Source organism: Triturus cristatus, chromosome 3_2 (assembly GCF_964204655.1).
Source record: "Triturus cristatus chromosome 3_2, aTriCri1.1, whole genome shotgun sequence".
NCBI classification, from domain to species: Eukaryota; Metazoa; Chordata; class Amphibia; order Caudata; family Salamandridae; genus Triturus; species Triturus cristatus.
In genome coordinates, this window is record NC_140584.1 from 955,653,028 (window position 1) to 955,671,940 (window position 18,913).

The 18,913-nt window shown below is 46.8% G+C and overlaps 1 protein-coding gene across 5 annotated transcripts in view; it reads right to left on the reverse strand.

Annotated features, from left to right (window-relative positions):
* Positions 1 to 18,913, reverse strand: part of ACACA (acetyl-CoA carboxylase alpha) — a 938,215-nt gene that overhangs the window by 733,306 nt on the left and 185,996 nt on the right. For all 5 annotated transcript variants that reach the window (XM_085649480.1, XM_085649478.1, XM_085649479.1 and 2 more), the window contains 2 exons: positions 17,357 to 17,518; positions 15,593 to 15,756 (listed from right to left, as the gene is read on the reverse strand). In XM_085649480.1, coding sequence (XP_085505606.1) covers positions 15,593 to 15,756; positions 17,357 to 17,518 — 326 coding nt within the window. The remainder of the gene's footprint in view (positions 1 to 15,592; positions 15,757 to 17,356; positions 17,519 to 18,913) is intronic.

An 18,913-nucleotide genomic window follows, 5' to 3' on the forward strand; every position in this document is an offset into this window, starting at 1 on the left:
CTTCCTAAACTGCTCTTCGGATTCTATTGATCTTAATTTGTTTGAAGAAGTTGGAGGAGGCTCGGTTGTGTTTAGGGAGGTCGTTCCATGTCTTGGATGTGATGCTGAAGAATGAGCGACCTCCAGTTTTGCTATTGTGGATGCGGGGAATGTTTGTGAGTGAGAGTGAGGCAGAGCATAGGTGTCTGGTGGGATGGTGAAAGTGTATGCAGCTGTTCATGTAGTCTGGTCATGTATTGTGTGGTCCATCTGGTGTTCTGAGGCAACCATTTGAAGATTTTTTGCAACATGCATAGAATGTGAAAGCCGGAGGTGCACACTGCGCTGACTTGAGCCGCCATGTTGAGCTTGTCATCTAAGACCATCCCTATATTTTTTTGCGTAGTTTGTGGGTGCTGGTCCAAGCTCCGACAGGCACCAGGTGGAGTATCATGGGGAGGTCTTGTTGCCGAAGACCAGTACTTCCGTCTTTTCTGAGTTGAGCTGCAGGCTGCTGGTTTCACATCCAGTTTGCTACCATGGTTATGCAGTTGGTTCTGCCAGAGGTTGTTTTATCTGTCAGGGAGAGGATGAGTTGAGTGTCTTCAGCGTAGGAGATGACGGCGATGTTGGATGATGTTGGCAAGCGGTGTGATGTATATGTTGAAAAGGATGCAGCTGAGGGACGATTTCAGGGAAGGGTGGCAGCCTGACTCCTTTAAGTTCTTCCAGTGAGGAAGGAACAGATCCAATTGAGAGCATATCCTTGTAATCCTTGTATGCCAACACCGTGTGGAGATGTATGACGAGCATTAAGGACATACATTGTGCAGGTAGTAAGAGGGGCTATTAGCACAGTGACACTATTAGTAATGGTGCCATCAAAACTGAAATGCATAAATGCAATAACCTTTTGTCCTGCTAATTTTGTCTCCCACATGCATTTATATAGGTGATTTACGGAAATATTGTAAAAATAAAAATAAACGACGTGATAGAAGAATATCATGTCAAAAGTATCATGAGACAGAACACAGAAAAAAAGAATATGTTTTAGGAATATAATATGGTTTCTTTTAAATATTATTGTATATTATACGGTTGAATTTAAAATAGGTGTCTAAAATATTGTAATTCATTTAATATATAATATTTATTGTAACATTACAAGTCATAAATCATTAACATTATAATAATATTTGTATTTTTTAATGTAGTTTGTAATTTTTAATGCAAATTTGACTTTTATTTACAGTTAATTCGAGATGTATCCTTTATTAGCAGATTGTTGGGTTTGTAGGAGATTAAGGCGTGAAACTATTTAAAATGTAAATTATTGCTTTTCATTTATAATAATTTTGTATGTAAATTACCTAACAATTGATATTTAGTTATGTAAATTATTTAATTTATTGTCATTTTTATTTGTTTTTTAATCTGTTGTCAAATTTTGAGCAGTTCAGGTCTAAAATTGTGTGAATGAATTTTATATGTCTTGTTTTAATTTGAATTGTTTTATTTATTAACAAATGATTTCAAATTTAAATCTTTTTTATTAATTTCAATAGTTTTTAATATTATTTCTAATGTAAATTTAGCATTTTAAGAATGTAACTTATTTTTATATATGTGTAATGAATATACTTCTTTATTTTAAATATGGTTAAATGTTTTTTTTTTTGCTTTCTATTAATTAAATTCTTTTTTTAAAGGTTTAGGAATTGAAATAGTAAATCTGACCCCTCCAAGTTCACACTTTTCTTGCTTTTGCTTCCATTGGAGTAGGAAGAGAAAGTGTCACCCCTCCAAAGTCCATTACTTTTCCTACAGTTGCTCGGATTAGAATGGAAATAGTAAATCTGTAGATTAACACGTCTGCTTTTGCTTACGTTGGATATGTTGGAGTGGGAATTGTAAATGTGACTCCCTCAAAGGTCAACACTTTCCCTAATGTTGCTCATTTTGGAGTGTAAGGAATATGCGACTTACCAGTATGCATCTGTTCTTGGCATGTAGAGCTGCAGATCTACACACTGTGCATAGATCGCCATCTGGTGTTGGGCCCGGATGTTGCAGTTGTTTTTCTCTTGGAAAGTCTTTGGAAGTCACAAGGTATGTGACTCCTTCTTTGGATCATATTGCGCATGGGCTTCGACTCCATACTCAAGATTGTTTTTCGCCAGCAGGGAAATGACGGAGCTTTGTAAGAAACAGGAAAGATGCCCACGTGTGCTGTATCTAAATAGGATAAAACTGGAACAGATAAAGGTAGCCGGGGAGGCGGGTGGGCGTGTGTAGATCTGCAGCTCTACATGCCAAGAACAGATGCATACTGGTAAGTAGCATGTTCCGTTCGAGGCATACGAGCTGCAGATTACACACTGTGCATAGATTGTGTAGCAGTACCCCCTCTTAGCGGCGACCACCAGTATCTGTTGCAGTTGTTTGAAACAGTGTTTTGAGGACAGCCTGGCCACACAAGCTTGTTGCTTAGTTTGCACATCTACACAATAGTGTTTAGTGAAAGTGTGCGGTGTAGACCATGTAGCTGCTTTGCAGATATCATCTAAGGGGATGTTCCCTAAAAATGCCATGGAAGCCCCTATCTTACATGTAGAGTGGGCTTTAGGGGGAACAGATAGCGTTCATTTTGCTTTGTGGTAGCAAATCTGTATGCATTTAATAATCCACCTAGCTATCCCAGATTTGGAGATGGGGTTGCCTTTGTGTGGTGGTGAGAAAGACACAAATAATTGTTTGGTCTTGCGAAAAGGTTGTGTTCTCTCGATGTCGTGGAGTAAAGCTCTTTTGACGTCTAGGGTGTGCAGAGCTCTTTCTGCAATGGTTTGTGGCTGCGAGAAGAATACGGCCAGTTCCACAGATTGATTGAGGTGAAAGGGAGAAATGACTTTAGGAAGGAATTTTGGATTAGTGCAGAGAACAACCTTATTATGATGCATTTGCAGAAAGGGTTCTTGAATGGTGAGTGCTTGTATTTCACTGACCCTTCTGAGGGAAGTAATGTCTACAAGGAAAGCTGTTTCCATGTTAAAAATTGAAGCTCGCATTTATGTACAGGTTCGAATGGAGGCCCCATTAGTCTTGTGAGAACGATGTTTAGGTTCCACACAGGTGAGGGTGGCACTCTAGGGGGGAATTATTCTTTTGAGGCCTTCCATGAAGGCTTTTATGGCAGGTACTCTAAAGAGGGATAGATGCTGTCTATTTTGTAGATACGCAGCTATGGCAGCAAGGTGTAGTCTAATAGACGTGTAGGCTAGGTTGCATCTTTGTAGGTGTAGTAAGTAGCCTATGATGTGTTGGATAGACACATCCAAGGGATTGATATTATTGTTGTGACAATAAATCACGAATTGTTTCCACTTGGCTGCGTAGCAAGCTCTAGTGGTAGGACGTCTAGCTTTTTTAATGATGTTCATACAGTCAGGGGGATGATTAAGGTAGCCAAATTCTAGGATTTCAGGAGCCAGATCGCAAGGTTGAGCTGAGCTGGGTCCGGGTGTCTGATCTCTCCATGGTTATGGGTTAAGAGGCATGGAGTGAGGTGTCATTTTTGGTGCGGAACTACGGAGAGTTCCAGCAATGTGGTGTACCACGGTTGTCTGGCCCAAGTTGGAGCAACTAGGATGAGAGTTAGGGAGTGTTGCTGTAGTTTGCGCACCACTAATGGAATGAGTGGGAGAGGCGGAAAAGCGTACGCTAATTTGCTTGACCAGTTCATCCATATCGCATTGCCTTTGGACAATGGGTGTGGATATCTGGCGGCGAAGCTTTGGCATTTGGCGTTTTCGTGGGTGGCGAAGAGCTCTATTTGTGGTTGCCCCCACGTTTGAAAGAATGGTTGAAGAACTTGCGGGTGGAGTTCCCACTCGTGGAGTTGTTGTGTTTGTCTGCTGAGCAGATCTGCCATAGTGTTTTGGACTCCTGGAACATGTTGTGCTGGGAGAAAGATGTTTTGAGGTATGGCCCATCTCCATATGGTTTGTGCTAGCTGAGAGAGCTGCAGAGAGTGTGTTCCGCCTTGTTTTTGGATGTAGTACATTGCGGTCATATTGTCTGTACGGACTAAGACAGCCTTGCCTGAGACGTGTGTTTGAAAGGCTTGCAGGGCTAGAAATATGGCCAGTAACTCCAGATGGTTGATGTGGAGTAACTTTTGTTGAGGTGTCCGCCTGCCCTGCATGGTGTGATGTAGTAGATGAGCTCCCCAGCCGGAGAGCGATGCGTCCGCTGTTAGAACTATTTGAGGAACCGGCTCTAGGAACGGTCGCCCTTTGGAAAGGTTTTTGGTGGTCCACCACTGCAGAGAGCGATGGGCACGACCGTCTACCAACACCAGATCTGTTAGCTGACCTTAAGCCTGGTTCCATTGGCGTGCTAGGCACTCTTGGAGAGGACGCATCTGGAGTCTTGCATGAGGTACTATGACTATGCAAGAGGCCATCATCCCTATAAGTTGCATAAACACTCAGGCTGGAAGTGAGTGTTGGTGGTGAAATTTGGCGCGAAGAGCTTGTATGCTTGCTATCCGGGCAGGGCTGGGGTAGGCTAACGTTTTTGAGGCGTCTATGGTGGCACCGAGGTATTGTTGTACGTGGGAGGGATGCAGATGGGACTTGGGGCAGTTTACTGTGAAGCCCAGGTCCTGAAGTAGTTGGATCGTGGCATGAGTGTGTTGTACACACTGGTTGTATGAGCTGGCTTTTATAAGCCAGTCGTCTATATATGGGAAGACATGGATGTGTTGTCTTCTCAGGTGTGCTGCCACTACTGCTAGGCACTTGGTAAACACTCTTGGGGCTGTGGTGACTCCGAAGGGGAGTACTTTGAATTGGTAGTGGTAACCGTCCACTACCAATCTGAGAAATGTCCTGTGAGCGGTGTGAACGGGAATGTGGAAATAGGCGTCCTTGAGGTCTATGGTGGTTAGGAAGTCGTTTTGGGAGGGCAGAGGAAGCACCTGCTGGAGTGTGACCATGTGAAAATGGTCTGAGTGTATGTATTGGTTTAGGGGTCTGAGGTCCAGAATGGGCCTGAGAGAGCGGTCCTTTTTTGGTATGAGAAAATATAGGGAGTAAACTCCCTTGTTTTGTTGGTCGGTAGGAACTAGTTCTATTGCATCTTTTTGTAGGAGGGAGATTACCTCCTGCTTTAGAAGTGACAAATGTTCCTGTGACATTGGGCGCTGTTTGGGTGGAATGGTTGGGGGGGGTTGATGTTGGCTCTAGACAGTAGCCTGATTGGATTATTTGTTGTACCCATCTGTCTGAGGTGATGATAGCCCAGACAGGAGGGAAATTGTGGAGTCTGCCCCCCGACTGGAGTGGAATAGTCTGGGGGAAGTGGAGGGAAGTCACTGGGTGGGGGTGGAGGCAGAGCAGGAGGTGTTAGTTTTGCCTCTGCCTTTGTTGTTGTTACCTCTGTAACTGCCTCTTTGATAACCCCTAGTGAAGGTGGATTGGGTAGGGGTTTTGTAGGAAGTGGAAGCGCTGTCGGAGGAGTAGCCTCTGGTGTTGCTTCTAAAGGAGGAACGGCGAAAGGAGGGCTATATCGACATTAGGACCAAACAGATGTTTCTCATCAAAGGGGTGGTTGAGGATGGAACTTTGAACCTCAGGTTTGAAACCTGAGATGCGTAGCCAAGCATGCCTACCCAGAAGGGTGCTGCTATTAATTGCCCTGGAGGCGGTGTCAGCAGCATCAAGGGCACAACGAATGGAAGTGTTTGTAATGTTTTTGCCCTCTTGAATCAATTTGTTGACATTATGTTTATATTTATCAGGAAGGTGTTGCATGATTGTCTCCAGGTCATCATAATGTGCCCTGTCATATCTGGCTAGGAGCGCTTGGGTGTTAGCGATACGCCAGATGTTGGCCGCCTGAGACGCCGTCCGTTTGCCAGAGGCATCTAGGAGTTTAGACTCCTTATCTGGTGGTGGTGCCTCACCTGATGCCTGGGAATTGGCACGTTTCCTCGCATTGGAGACTACCAGGGAGTCTAGTGGTGCGGGGCCTTTAATGTAGGGTGGGTCTACTGGAGCGGCTTTATATTTTTTCTCAATACGTGGGTTAATGACCCTGGCTCTAACTGGGTCTTTAAAAACCTCTGGTGCGTGCTTAATAACTCCCTTAAGCATTGGCAGGATTGAGGTAGACCTGTGTGCAGTGTTGAATGTATCTAAGAGGAAGTCCTCCTCTACGGGGTCTGTGTGGAGGTCAACCCCGTGGTAGCGGGCAGCCCTATGGAGTAGTTGGTTAAAGCCCATAGTGTCGTATGGGGGGGGGAGGGTCTAGAAAGGGTAAAGCTCGTCCTGGGGGACGTTAGGGACGTCTGAGATTTTATAGTCGTCACATGGGTCTGGGGAGCCTGTAGGAGTAGGGTCTCCTGTTGGTTTTGTTGTCCGCCCCATCCCCTGTGTCGTAGATAATGTCATCATCAACATCCTCATCTGGAGATGGTGTAGGAGAATGATGAGGTGGGGGAGGAGGAGGTGAAGGAGGAGGTGAAGGAATCCTCAAAGGGGAGGTGGCAAAGTCTCTCCTTTTTGGTGGTGGAGCTGGTGCAGGCTTGTCAAGTGGTCTTTTTCTGGTGCTAAGCGACAAATGACCAGTCTTTGGATCTTTAACGAGGGCTTTTTGGTAAGGATCGGGTCGAAACAGTTCGTCTGTAAGGGGCAGATCCTTCAGTGCCGATGGTGTCGGAGCCGTGGGTTTTTTCAGCGTCGATTCGGCACTGGTTCTTGGCTTCGAACCGTGGGGTTTAGCAGTGTCTTTTGACTTCCTCGGTTACGAGGTGGCTTTCGGCTTCGAGGTTTGGGAGTCGAGGCTTTTGGGCTTCTTGCTCGGCTCCGAGGGTAGTTTTGGTGCCGAGGAGCCGGTGCCAGTCTTCGGCGCTGAGATCTTTGGTGTCAAGCTCGGGGCGGACGAGGAAACGGGCGTTTTCTTTTTCGGTGTCGGTGCCGATGAGGTTTTTTCGGCACCGAGGGTAGGTTGGCTCGAGCCCGAGCCCGAGCTGCCTGAAGGCTTGATGGGCTTCTTAACCGGGCCCAGAACCGAGGTATGGGAAGCAGTCATTCGGTGCATACCTAGGCTCAAAGGCGTGACTGAAGCCTTTTTCAATGGCGTGGAGGGGGGTTTAGGGTCGGGGTCGACGTCTGTACTCACGTCCCTCTGTGCCGGAGTGATGTCCTCGACTTCGGAGTCGTCAGCTTCGGAGGCGCTGACGAGGCCTTCTTCGGTGTGCTGCTGTTCCGGGACATCGACGCCTTCTTCGAAGATGTCGTCGGGGATCGAAGTCGACGAGTGAGCCAAGGAGGCACAAGCTGGACAGTCCCGTGCCTCGTGCTCTGGGGAGAGGCAGAGGTTGCACACCTCATGGAGATCGGTGTGGGGAAACTTCGACCCACATCGAGGACACTTCTTAAATGAGGTCCTTTCCATCAGCCAGGACCGGAGCCCAGGTAGGCCAGAAGGCCTTCGTCGACGACCGGAATCGAAGACTTCGATTGTTGAGAGTCGCATCGAGTGTGGAGAACGCGATAGAGACAATACTGTCGAAGGGAGAAGGATTGCGTGCCGAACAGGAAAACTGGAACGGTTCCGAACTGGAGCGCGAACAACACATACGAGCCCGATGGCGGGAAAAAACAATCTGAGGATGGAGCCGAAGCCCATGCGCAATATGATCCAAAGGAGGAGTCACATACCTCCAAAGACTTTCCAAGAGAAAAACAACTGCAACATCCGGGCCCAACACCAGATGGCGATCTATGCACAGTGTGTAATCTGCAGCTCATATGCCTCGAACATAGAATTTCTAATCCCTCTAACGTCCAACACTCACTGCAAGGGTAGCAGAGAATGCTGTAAGGCTAGCAACGCTGGGGTTAGGAGTCAGAAAATTGCATCTGTGAATATGGGGCCTGACAGCTGCAGTGACACACTTGCAAGAGGAAGTGGAGAATGCAGACAGCTGCTCAAGGTGCAATAATATATGGATCGCCGAGTTGCCTGACAAAGTGGAAGGCCAAAATGCGGAACTATTCCTGGAGAAATGGTTAATCCAAAATATAAACAATGAAACTTCTTTGACCTGCTTTACTATGGAAAGGCAACATTGAGTGGGGGTGCCCCCCAGTTGTAGGGGCCCTTACGAGACCCATTGTGTCCAAGCGACTACATTTTAGAGACAGAGATGGTATCTTTTTGGTAGCCCAAACTCAAAGTCCATGGACAATAGAAAATTAAATTTCTTCCCAGACTACACAGTGAAGGTGCAAAAGAAACTCAACTCCTTCCTTGAGGTTAAGGCGAAAATGTGTCAACTGGAACTCACATATATTCTACTACATAAAGCAAGACTCAGAGCTATCAAGAACAAGCCCTCATTCTTCTTTACAGCATTAGATGAGAAGTGATAGTGTCTAGAGTGAAATGAACACCTGGGACATTGAAGGATGACTGGAGAAACATGGAACCGAGATTGCAGACACAAAATACACACAGGAAAGCACTAATCCCAAGGAGACCATCAAAACAAGAAGCAGAGACTGACAGCACGGGAGGTTGCAGAGGTGGAAAGCTACAGAAACTAGCAATAACTGGTATTGCAAGGTAGCTCAATGTCCTCTCATGAGGGTTTGGACTCGGCGGAGGAAAGAATGGCAGCCCTCGTAAGATGGCTCAGATGTGACACATGACAGTGGGAAATATAGTCTGAATTGCTTGGGTAATGTAATAGCTGTGATATGTAAGGTATTGGGTCTTGGGAGCGAGTGGTTTGAAAAAAATAAGAACAAAGCAAGCAAGGTGAATGGGGTACACAAATCATGAAGTGGACTGGGGCTCAGGATACATGTTGAAATATACAAAGATTTTTCGCACTAGGGTTTGTTTGATGAGATATTTTTCAAAGCAAGGCTATATGTTCACTATGAACAGGGCCACTGGAATTATGTGATTCTGTGGCCGCCGCTTTTTTCGCAAAATTATGGATTTGCCGTATTTGCCACATAATCCGTCTGCAGCATAATCTGCAGATTTTAACCAAAAAAACATTTGGGTTCTAACTTAAATAGATTAAAAATTACTATTAAAGTTTCCTTTTGATTCTGCATAATGTTGTCGCACTAATCTGGTGTAGTCTTGAAAGACTAAAATTCTGATGCATTAACGTTTTTTAATTTATAGAAAAATCAAAGAATCTCATCTCTGTCTTTGTAGTGTAGGAAAAGCGCGATCAGAGGGCAAGCCGCTGCCCTCCTAGTCGGTCCCTGCACAAGTGCTCTGTGTGCTCCCTCAATGATGAAGCAAGATGAAAATGACTCCAGGGGCAGCAATGAATGCAACCAATGATCAAGTGATTACAATCCCTTGGGGAGGACTCTTCACAACACTTGGAGAAACCCACAAACCAGAAGTTATTTCTACAGGCTCGCCTCTCGTCGACCTACACTAGTGCCTCTAGAGTTCTAGATGGTGCTGACAATGTAGAGATCTTGTGCTGAAGCATCTTCATGGAGTCTTCCAGCTTGGACTAGAAACCGTCCACCTCTGTAATCCTGTCCACTGATGGTCTCAAAGCCAGATCCAATTTTCACCTAAAGCATTTTTCTGCACAGGTTAATAGTTTGGAGGGGTGTGACAGTATATGCCTTGATTGCCCCAGCCATTTCTGAATCTGTTGCTGTGCTAGATGAGGAAAGATTTTGCATATGTACATAACCCCCAGAGTGTGCGTATTTATTTAGCATACTCTGCTTGTCAGTCACTGGTTGCTTATCTTCAGCCACATTGTGCAACGAGGTGTTGTGCAGAAATTCGCCTAAACAAGATTTTTGAAAAAAGGAGCAGTCATCTGACTTCTCCTAATCAATGTCACTTTCTATGCTGCTTTGTATTAATGCACCAGACCGGAGGGTCATCCACCTAGCTGAGGTGGCACAAGCAGTCAGTCAATGTCACAGGGAGTACGCAGCAAGGGTCCGCTCATCAATCAGACCAAACCTGTCCATAGCATTTCTTCAATAATCTCCAAGTTCCTATAGCCATGTGGATGTGGCTCACCACACCCTAAGATTTGGCGATCGAGTTTCCATGAAGAACACTGCAGTTTCTTGGAGGCACTACTAAGGTGACTCAGGAAAGGAATGAGTACATACTCCTCCTTAGTTAATATTAGAGTTCTTTGGATCAGGAAACTGCTGAGTCCCAATTAGGGGTTTATTATTAATTATTTCTTTATTTTTTTGCTTACAATCTTCATCTTCATGTCATGATTCATAAATTAAGCAAACACAAGGAGATTATGGACGGAGCGCTTAAACTTTTAAGACACTCACCCCCAGCCACAGATCTGGGTTGAATCCCTCATCGTTCTTTAGATCACTTTCCCACCTCAGTTCAGACCCAGATATATGCAAATCAGTCTTGACCCTGTGCCTCATTGGACCAGTCCAGTCCGAACTGCCAAACCAGGTCTTCCCTGAACCAGAAACAAGCATCCTAGGACCGGTTAAACCACAAGGGAAAAGCCCTGATGTTCTAACCATATCTAGAAACACAGGACCTCTTGACAGAGGGCCACAATCCCACCCCACCATGTTGTACTATCACATGGCGACGATGTTGTCCTTGAACAACAGAACTAGCCTTCCCTTGAAAGAAGGAAGAAAGGCTTTCAATGCCAGTTGGATCACACCCAGCTCCAGCAAGATGATGGGAAGCTGAAACACCACCAGAGACCAGAGTCCTTTTATCTCCACCTCCCCCAGATGGCCACCCTAACCCAGGAGTGAGGCATCTGTCACTACAGTCACTTTCGGCTAGGGAACGGAGAGGGCTCTGCCTGTGACCCAATAACAGTTTGTCAACCACCACTGCATGTCTTTTGCAGTGCTCTCTGATAACTGGACCAGGTCGGAGAGATTTCCCTGGTGCCGTGCCCATTGGGACTTCAGATCCCACAGCACAGCCCGCATATGCCAACAGGCATGTTACCGGCAGGACGCCATGAGAGCCACAGGCTCCGACTCACTCTCACAGAAATTCAGGATAGAGGCTGGAACACTGGAATCATAGCCTGAATATACTGGGCTCACCGTTCTCGATAATAGGCCCGAAACTGCACTGTATTCAAAACAAATCCAATGAAAGAGAGATGTCACATAGGGAGTCGGTGTGACTTTGGCATCTTTATAGTGAACCCCAGCGAATGAAGGAGGCTTGCTGTAGTCTGGAGGTAGGAGACAAATGCCTGGGGCGAGCCCGCCTTAGAACGGCCAGCCCTCGAGGGAGCACAGCAAACGGATACTGCTTGTGGCCCACCGTAAAACACAGATATCACCTGTGGGTAGGAAGGACAAGAATATGGAAGTAGGCGCCCTGCAAGTCCAGTGCAACCATCCAGTCTCCAAGGACTAAGCCAGACAGACGGCTGATTAGCCAGAAGCCGGTCCCAGGATGCTTGTTTCCGGTCCAGGGAAGACATGGCTTGGCAGTTCGGGCTGGACAGTTCCCATGAGGCACAGGGTCAGACTGATTTACATATGGCCATGTTTGAACTGGGGTGGCGGAGGGAGCTAAAGAATGATGATGGATTAAACCCAGATCAGTTGACTGGGGGTGAGTGCTTGCATTGTTCAACACTCCATCCATCATCCCCTTTGGTTTATGCTAAGCCAGACAGAACCTGAGCTCACTTGAGCACCTTGAATTTCTCCTTCTCCAGGAAGAAATTGAAGGGGTGCAGGTCTAAAAAGGATGGAGGCCTCTGTCTTTCTTGGGCACCTGAAAGTAGTGGGAATAGCAACCATGACCGATTTCTCATGCCGACACCCTCTAGATGGCTCCAATGGCCAAAAGATCTTGTACTTCCTAATGGAGCAGGGCGAGGTGGTCTTCTATCAGCTGGTCTGAAGATGGTGGCATGAATGGTGGGGTTTCTAGAAAAAGGATGAAATAACCTCACAGAACTATGTGAAGTACCCACTTCTACGATGTTAGGGACTGCCAGTGGGGTAGGTGATGTTGGATCCTGCCACCACATGGGTGCCGTGATGGTAAAAGAGCAAACTAAAGTGGTTTGAAGTCTGCAGCTGCTGGGGGTGGCGGATTCGGCCGACTTCTGGCGGGTTGTCCCACAGGGCTTGTGGGAACGGCGTCCGCTGCCACAAAGGAATTGGGGAGTCTGTTGGTCTAGGTAGCTGGGTGGGAATGGACGCAGTTAGTAGCCCCTATCGTAGCCACAGTAGGGGTGAAAGACAGAACATGGAGAGGCCCACGCACCAGGCAGTGGCTTGGTTGTCCTTAAAGTGCTCCAGCTCTGTATCTGCCTCGTCTTCGAAGAGACGGTGCCATCAAAGGGCATATCTATAAGGGATGCCTGGAGATCCCCCCCAAAAAGCCAGTCGAACTCAGCCAGGCATGGCATCTCAATGCCACTGATGATGTAATCGCTCTGTTTAGCGAGTCGGTCATATCCAGTCTGCAGCGAATGGTGAACTTTGCTGAGTCTCCTGCAATAGATTGTGATAGTATGGTTTGGGCTTCCTCCAAGACGATGGGCAGCACTTGCACAACTAAATCCCAATCCGTGTGGGTGTAACGGGTCAAAAAGAATGAAGTGTTTCCCAACCGCAGTAGAAGGCTGGTGGACGAGAACATCCACTTGCCAAAGGTGTCCTGCCTCTTGTATTCCTTATCTGGTGGTGTGGTAGGGAATGCACCAGGGTTGACTTTGGAGGTAGAGGCCTAAATGACCAGGCTCTCCAGGGTGGGGTGCTGAGTGTGGAAAGATAGTTCCCCAGGACAGGGCAACAGCAGCGGGCAATTGTCCTGTGCACAGGTACCCCTGTGCAGGGCTTGGCCCAGGTCCCGAGCAGGACATCAGTGGGGGCTTCATCGAAAGAGATACGGGGTTCTGGTGAGGTGACGTCTGGCTGAAGCACTTCTGTCAAGACATTTGTCTTCAGTTTCAGAGAGGGTGGCTGAAAGTCCAGGCCCTCAGTATTTCTCTTCATCAAAGTAACAAAGGAGGGCCCTTCCTCCGGAGCCACACTAGGAGAGGAGAACAGCCCAGTGTCTATCAGTTATCATCTGCCTCATCATGGGGTTGTAGCTATAATGATCTTCAGATCCTCCACATCATACTCTCGCCAGACCTGTCGAAAAAGGGAGGCCCTGGCTCTGACTCGAAAGGTCGAGTTCCACCCGGTGCCAGATTCGGCATCGGGTGATGCCAGCCTGGCTTCATAACAGAGTAAGGTAATATAACAGGATTGATGCCATCAGGAACAATGTTACTGGGACAGCCTCCAGGAAAGGTTGCGGTTTTGCTATCGGAGCCATTCCGGATCCAGCGGGCCCGAATGGCGTTGAGAGCAGACCCACTGGTGGAAATCCAGAGGGGGTACAGGCCAAACTGATGAGGCCCGAAGTCACTCCAGAGGGGTCGGCACGTCCAAAAATTAGGTGCATGGTCTCATAAAACTCACGGAGTTGAGTGGAAGTAACTCCGGCTCTGAGAAGTGCAGAGCGGGCCCAGAGGAAGGCTCTATCTGGGGGTGGTGCCTAGAGGGACGTTGTTCCCATGCCTCGTTCAAAGATTTGGACCGGCATGGTGAACTCGAAGAGCATTTTAACTTCTTTGATTTCTTGGGCTTCTTGTGGGATTTACTGGACTTCGGGTGCGATGACGAGCACCTAGTACGATTCCGCAAACGGGCCCAGGACCTTCCTCATGACCGGGTCCTAGAGCATCATGGAGCTGACCGGCATCAGGCAACTAGGCGCTTCAAACAGTACTCCCTCACCATCATGGGTTTCATGGCGTGGCAGTCCTCACAAGTCTTGGAGTTGTGGTCCTACTCAAAGCACCACAGGCAAAGCAGATAGGGGCCTGCCACAAACACCTGTCTGTGACAGGAATAACAGGTCGTAAACCCCACTAGTTTCTTGGGGGCATCCCTGACACACTGGTAGACAAGTCTAGAAAAAACGAGTATCAACAAAACGTTGAAAAAAGTCAGACAAAAATCGACTGCAGGGAGCCTTCTCCAGATCTGCACTGACTGACAGTTCTTTTCTTTCTGCACAACCGTGCTGGGTTGCCACTTGTATAGCCACCGCGCACATCCCTTCTGTCACAGAATGAATCGAATGACACCACCTGCTGGTGTGGAAATGTACTGCTCAAAACGCTTCCGAATACAGTCTGATGCTTGGAGGTTATTGTAAGGTACGGAGTCTGCGGCTAGTGACATTGACCAGATATTTGAGGTATTGTGGAGTTCTGAGGATATGGTGCTGATTTTCTTTTCTTTGCACATGATGGTACTTAGTTCTGTGTTTGCTATTTCGTGATCTGGTGAAGGCATATGCCGTATGCATATGGAATAAGCTTTTTTGATATAATCACTACTGCCGTCTGCGTGTGAGACTGGCGTAACCCGTCAGCTCCTGTGGTCACTATGCAATAAAGAAGTAACACTGCAGTATAATAGGCCTTTAAGATGCGTTTAGCTCTGCTGTCTGTGGCCAGTGGTTGTGAGATTTGTATAACCTTTGTTTTGTTCATTCTGCCACTACAGTGTAGAGTCCATCATAAGATATTACTGAGAACTGACTTGGAAGGGCATAAAAGGGAAAATAAAGTTACGAAAAATGCTAAATTGTGAGAAAAGCACAGCGTTGTGACCAGGGCCAGCTTCAGCGCTGGTGGCGCCCAGTGCGACAGTCTTTTTTTGGTGCCTCTCCCCCAATGACCTCCTTCACCACAAATTCCTCCACGACCCACACATCGTTCCATAGCCCCTCTCTTACATACATTTGTATTTATTTATGCTACTCTATAATTCACTCACTTGATCTGCATCTTAAACGTTCTTTGCGGCAGGCACCTTAGCCGTCTGCGCTACTTTATGATGAGTCAAAACTGCCACTAGACAAATCTTCATCTCTCACCAGCAGGAACATTAATCACCAGAGTTATCATGACATTGTTACTGTTGCTTGAAAACTGCTGGACACACAAGGAACTCTGCAGCACATGCCCCCCACCAATCAGCGACCGGTGCAGCTGCACCAGTCGCACCACCCTAAAGCCAGCCTTGCATGTGACATTGCATAACCAGATTTTCTTAACTGCCTAAATTTACACCTCTTTAAACAACTTTTTAAGGACGTTATGCTGATAAATTCTTTGTTTTGACACCATTTATTCAAAACTTTTTTAGTGAGAGGTCCGCCATTTGATAACCCTTGCCATTTCAGCCAATTGATATCAAAATTGTGCGGTAAAATGCACAATTAGGACCAGTTTCTTTCCAGAAACTTTCTCGGCGAAGATGTGGGGAGACCCCTCCTCCTAATCTTACTAAACGATGTGAAGTTTGCTCGCTTTGCCCACTACCTCACTCAAATTCGAGGACATTATTTTGCCCCATCACTTTGAGATTTTATCAGCCACCACTGAGAGGTTGCATATATTGCTGAGACAGATGCGGGTTGGGGCGCTTGTGCATATCAGTTTAATAATAAATATTGCAAATATTGCAGAATAATTATTCAAAACTATTCAGAAACTCATACTTACGATATAGCTTCTTCTCGGTTCTCGCCCCAGGAGAAGCAGTGACCGAACTGAGAATCTGCAAATTCGTGCAGCCCGCCAGCTGCGGCCACGCTGAAGTAACCCCAGACGTTCTTATTGCTGCGGAAATTCAGCTCCTGAACTGTGCCGGAGCTGGGCTTAAACCCCTGGAAACCAAACCATAAACAACATTAAAAAACACAAATGGCAAAGACTTGCACATTTAGTAATCAGACAAAGGGTGTATTTTACAGCATGGGGTCCACGCGTCCCAGGCACTGTCTGGATAGTCAGATCTGGACCAGCCACAAGTAGTTTAAAGGTTGTGGCCGCGGCATACGATTGGACGAGGAACCCTGAGGAGGCGTCCAATGAGTTTCTCTCAAACACAGATCACAAATCTGTCAGTCTCCTCTATGGAAAAGAGTCTAGGAATGCAAAGTATGTCCGAAAGTTGCAATCCAATTCATCGGAATGTGTAATGTTACAAAGGCCAATGGGGCGGACACCTATGGGCCTGACTGCACCAGGTAATACCAAAGCAAAGGGATTGGTAAAGTCCAAAATTGTCGTGTTGTCTATGCTATGCTGAAAATAATATTTCAAACGTAGCTCAACAGACTAAAATTATTTGTATTTATTTAATTGTGCTTGTGCATGTAAGCATACAAGCAGGGGCGTGGGTCCAGGGCGTGTTTGGGGTGTTAACACCCTCCCTAATAAATGTATTGTGTGGTCAATAGTTGGGGACAGGTGCTTTCAGTCCGGCATGCTGAGGTGTCTGTCGGATTTCACCAGGAATTTTTACACACACACAGACTAAAAAGGCACACAGCACACACTGTCCCTCTCTGTTTGGAAATAGAATGAAAAAAATGTTGGCTGTTTCACAAAATAATGTTTTTCTCACTTAGAAAATCTACCAATCCGCATTACTCTCCCTTTCCACTGCCCCTTAAGCCCCTCTCGTGCCCCCTGTTTGTTGCATAATGTATTTTAATCAAATGGGGTTTATTTACTAAGATTTTGTGTTGTGTTTGCATCACAAAAGTGACACAAAATCTTTTTTTTCCAATTTACTTTCTGAAATTCACTTGAAAGTAATACAAACCAGCGCATAGAGCGGCTTTGCATTATTTAGTGCCAAGCGAGTGTTCCATGGGTGGTGCATGGGCATTTCCCTGGTTTTTGATTTACTAAAAAAAGTAGACAGTTTTGCGTCAGAAAATAACACCTATTTCATATAGGCCCTAACAAGGTGAAATGCTTTCATTCCTTTGACCCAGCACACATTCAAAGTGAGAAACGTTTTAATATTAGTCTAAGCACTGTATTGTGTACTGGCAGGGTGCCCTTCCAGCGCAAAACCTATGCTAGGCTCATTTTTGGCTGCTGCGTGAGAATTTGGTAAATAGAACCCCATGTGCCAGTGCGACTGTTGGGAAATTTGAAGCTTCCCTCCCACCCCCGATCTTACTGACCACGCTACACCCCCACGCCCCAGCTCGCCTATCCTCCAAGACGCCGGTGGAGAACACGAAGACTTAAATTCATACTCACACATGTTACCACGTCGCACATACTCTCGATACAAAGCGCTTTGAAATTACCCAAAGAGATAGAAAGCGCGCCATAAAAACTCAAAAACAGCGTAAGCCACGTGCAATCTGCTGGAAAGAACTAATCTGGAGCACTTTTATCCAAGACACCGAACACATCAACACATAGGAACGCAGGAGCCGGTGTATTGAGGGGGCTCGGCCTTACCTCGTCCGGGTTCTCACTGGTGATCCGGGCAGCAATGACGTGGCCTCGAGGGCACGGGACGTTGACCGAGTTTTCGAAGTCGATGGGCGAGTCTCCCCAGGCCGGCACCCCGTAGAGCATGCGGATGTCTTTGATCCTGTGCAGGGGGATGCCCATGGCGATCTGCAGGCAGCAAGAGAGGGCATCTGTAATACAGCTCTGATTATCAAGCGCTTGTGACATCATCAGGCCACTATTGTGACGCCATATCCGGCTGACGTCAGAAGAAGCAGGAAACAGAATGTTCTATATGCACAGAACAGAAGCTGTGGGAAGGCGGAATACACATTTCCCAGAAAAAACACATGCTAGATTTCAAATTACACAGCGGTCAAATGGTTCAGCGACAACACGTGACACACACAGCTGGTTTTGGTAAAGAGAATAAACCAAAATAATGTTTTTACCCCTCCCACAGCCCCACACCATTCCTAACTCTTGCTCCTTTCTACGGTTCTACTACCAATTGCAGTAAGCCCAAAAGTGGCACGGCTACCAGGGACAGAAGTGGAAAGGCCGAGGGAGGTCCCTGCAAGCCATGTTCACATCAGCCAGGACTTCGGTACCGCATGCAGTCCGATGACTGGTCGGCCCACTCGCAGAACACTGATGAGCTGGGGGGGGGGGGCTCGGATTGGTTAGGAAGAGGCACTGCAAGGTTAGGCGGGCCTGTGCTTGGGAGGCACACCCAAGCTTCTTACTATCGATCAATACATCCCTAAACAAAAAATCTTGATTTATTAAAGGTGAACTCCAGATAACAGATATCATTGGTCGAGGCGAAGTTGAAGTGAGGAAGGTAAACATGGGAGAACTGATTTGAGAATATATTACAGCGTATGAAATGCACATTATACATGCTGGGGCCCGTAAAGCATCAAAACCCACCTCACAATGACTGCATACTAAGGGCCTGTATACGTTACTCCGTCGCAAATTCTGGAATTGAAACTCAGAATTCAGTGCAGTGATTCAGGCTAAATCTTGCATGCAGGGCAAACATCTCCACGGGTGGAAGTTCCACAAAGCATGCAGGTTGTTCGTTAAGTGCCACCCAGAGGATCAGCAGCAGGGGTTCGCTGGGGAGTGGCAGAGGAGGGTACCGCGAAAAGGTGAACTCCCATACACGTATACGTTTCTTGACAGTCTAAACACATCCAACGCCTTTTCAGACATATCTGCCCTTCTTAAATCATACATCTGCACACAGGTGCACAACCACAAAGGCATATGTTCGTTGGTAGTCGCGTCCATGTGCAACGCCTTAACGCATCTGTCTGCACTTCCTGAATCAGACGGATGCACACAAGTGAACAACCATAAAGGCATATGTTTGTTGGTACTCGTGCACACGTGAAACACCTGACCACATCTGTCTGCACCTCCTGCATCATAAGAATGCACACAGGTGAACAGCCACAAAGGCATACGTTTGTTGGTACTCGCGTACACGTGCAACTTACCACAATGTCTGCACTTCCTGAATCATACGGATGAACAGCCACAAAGACATATGTT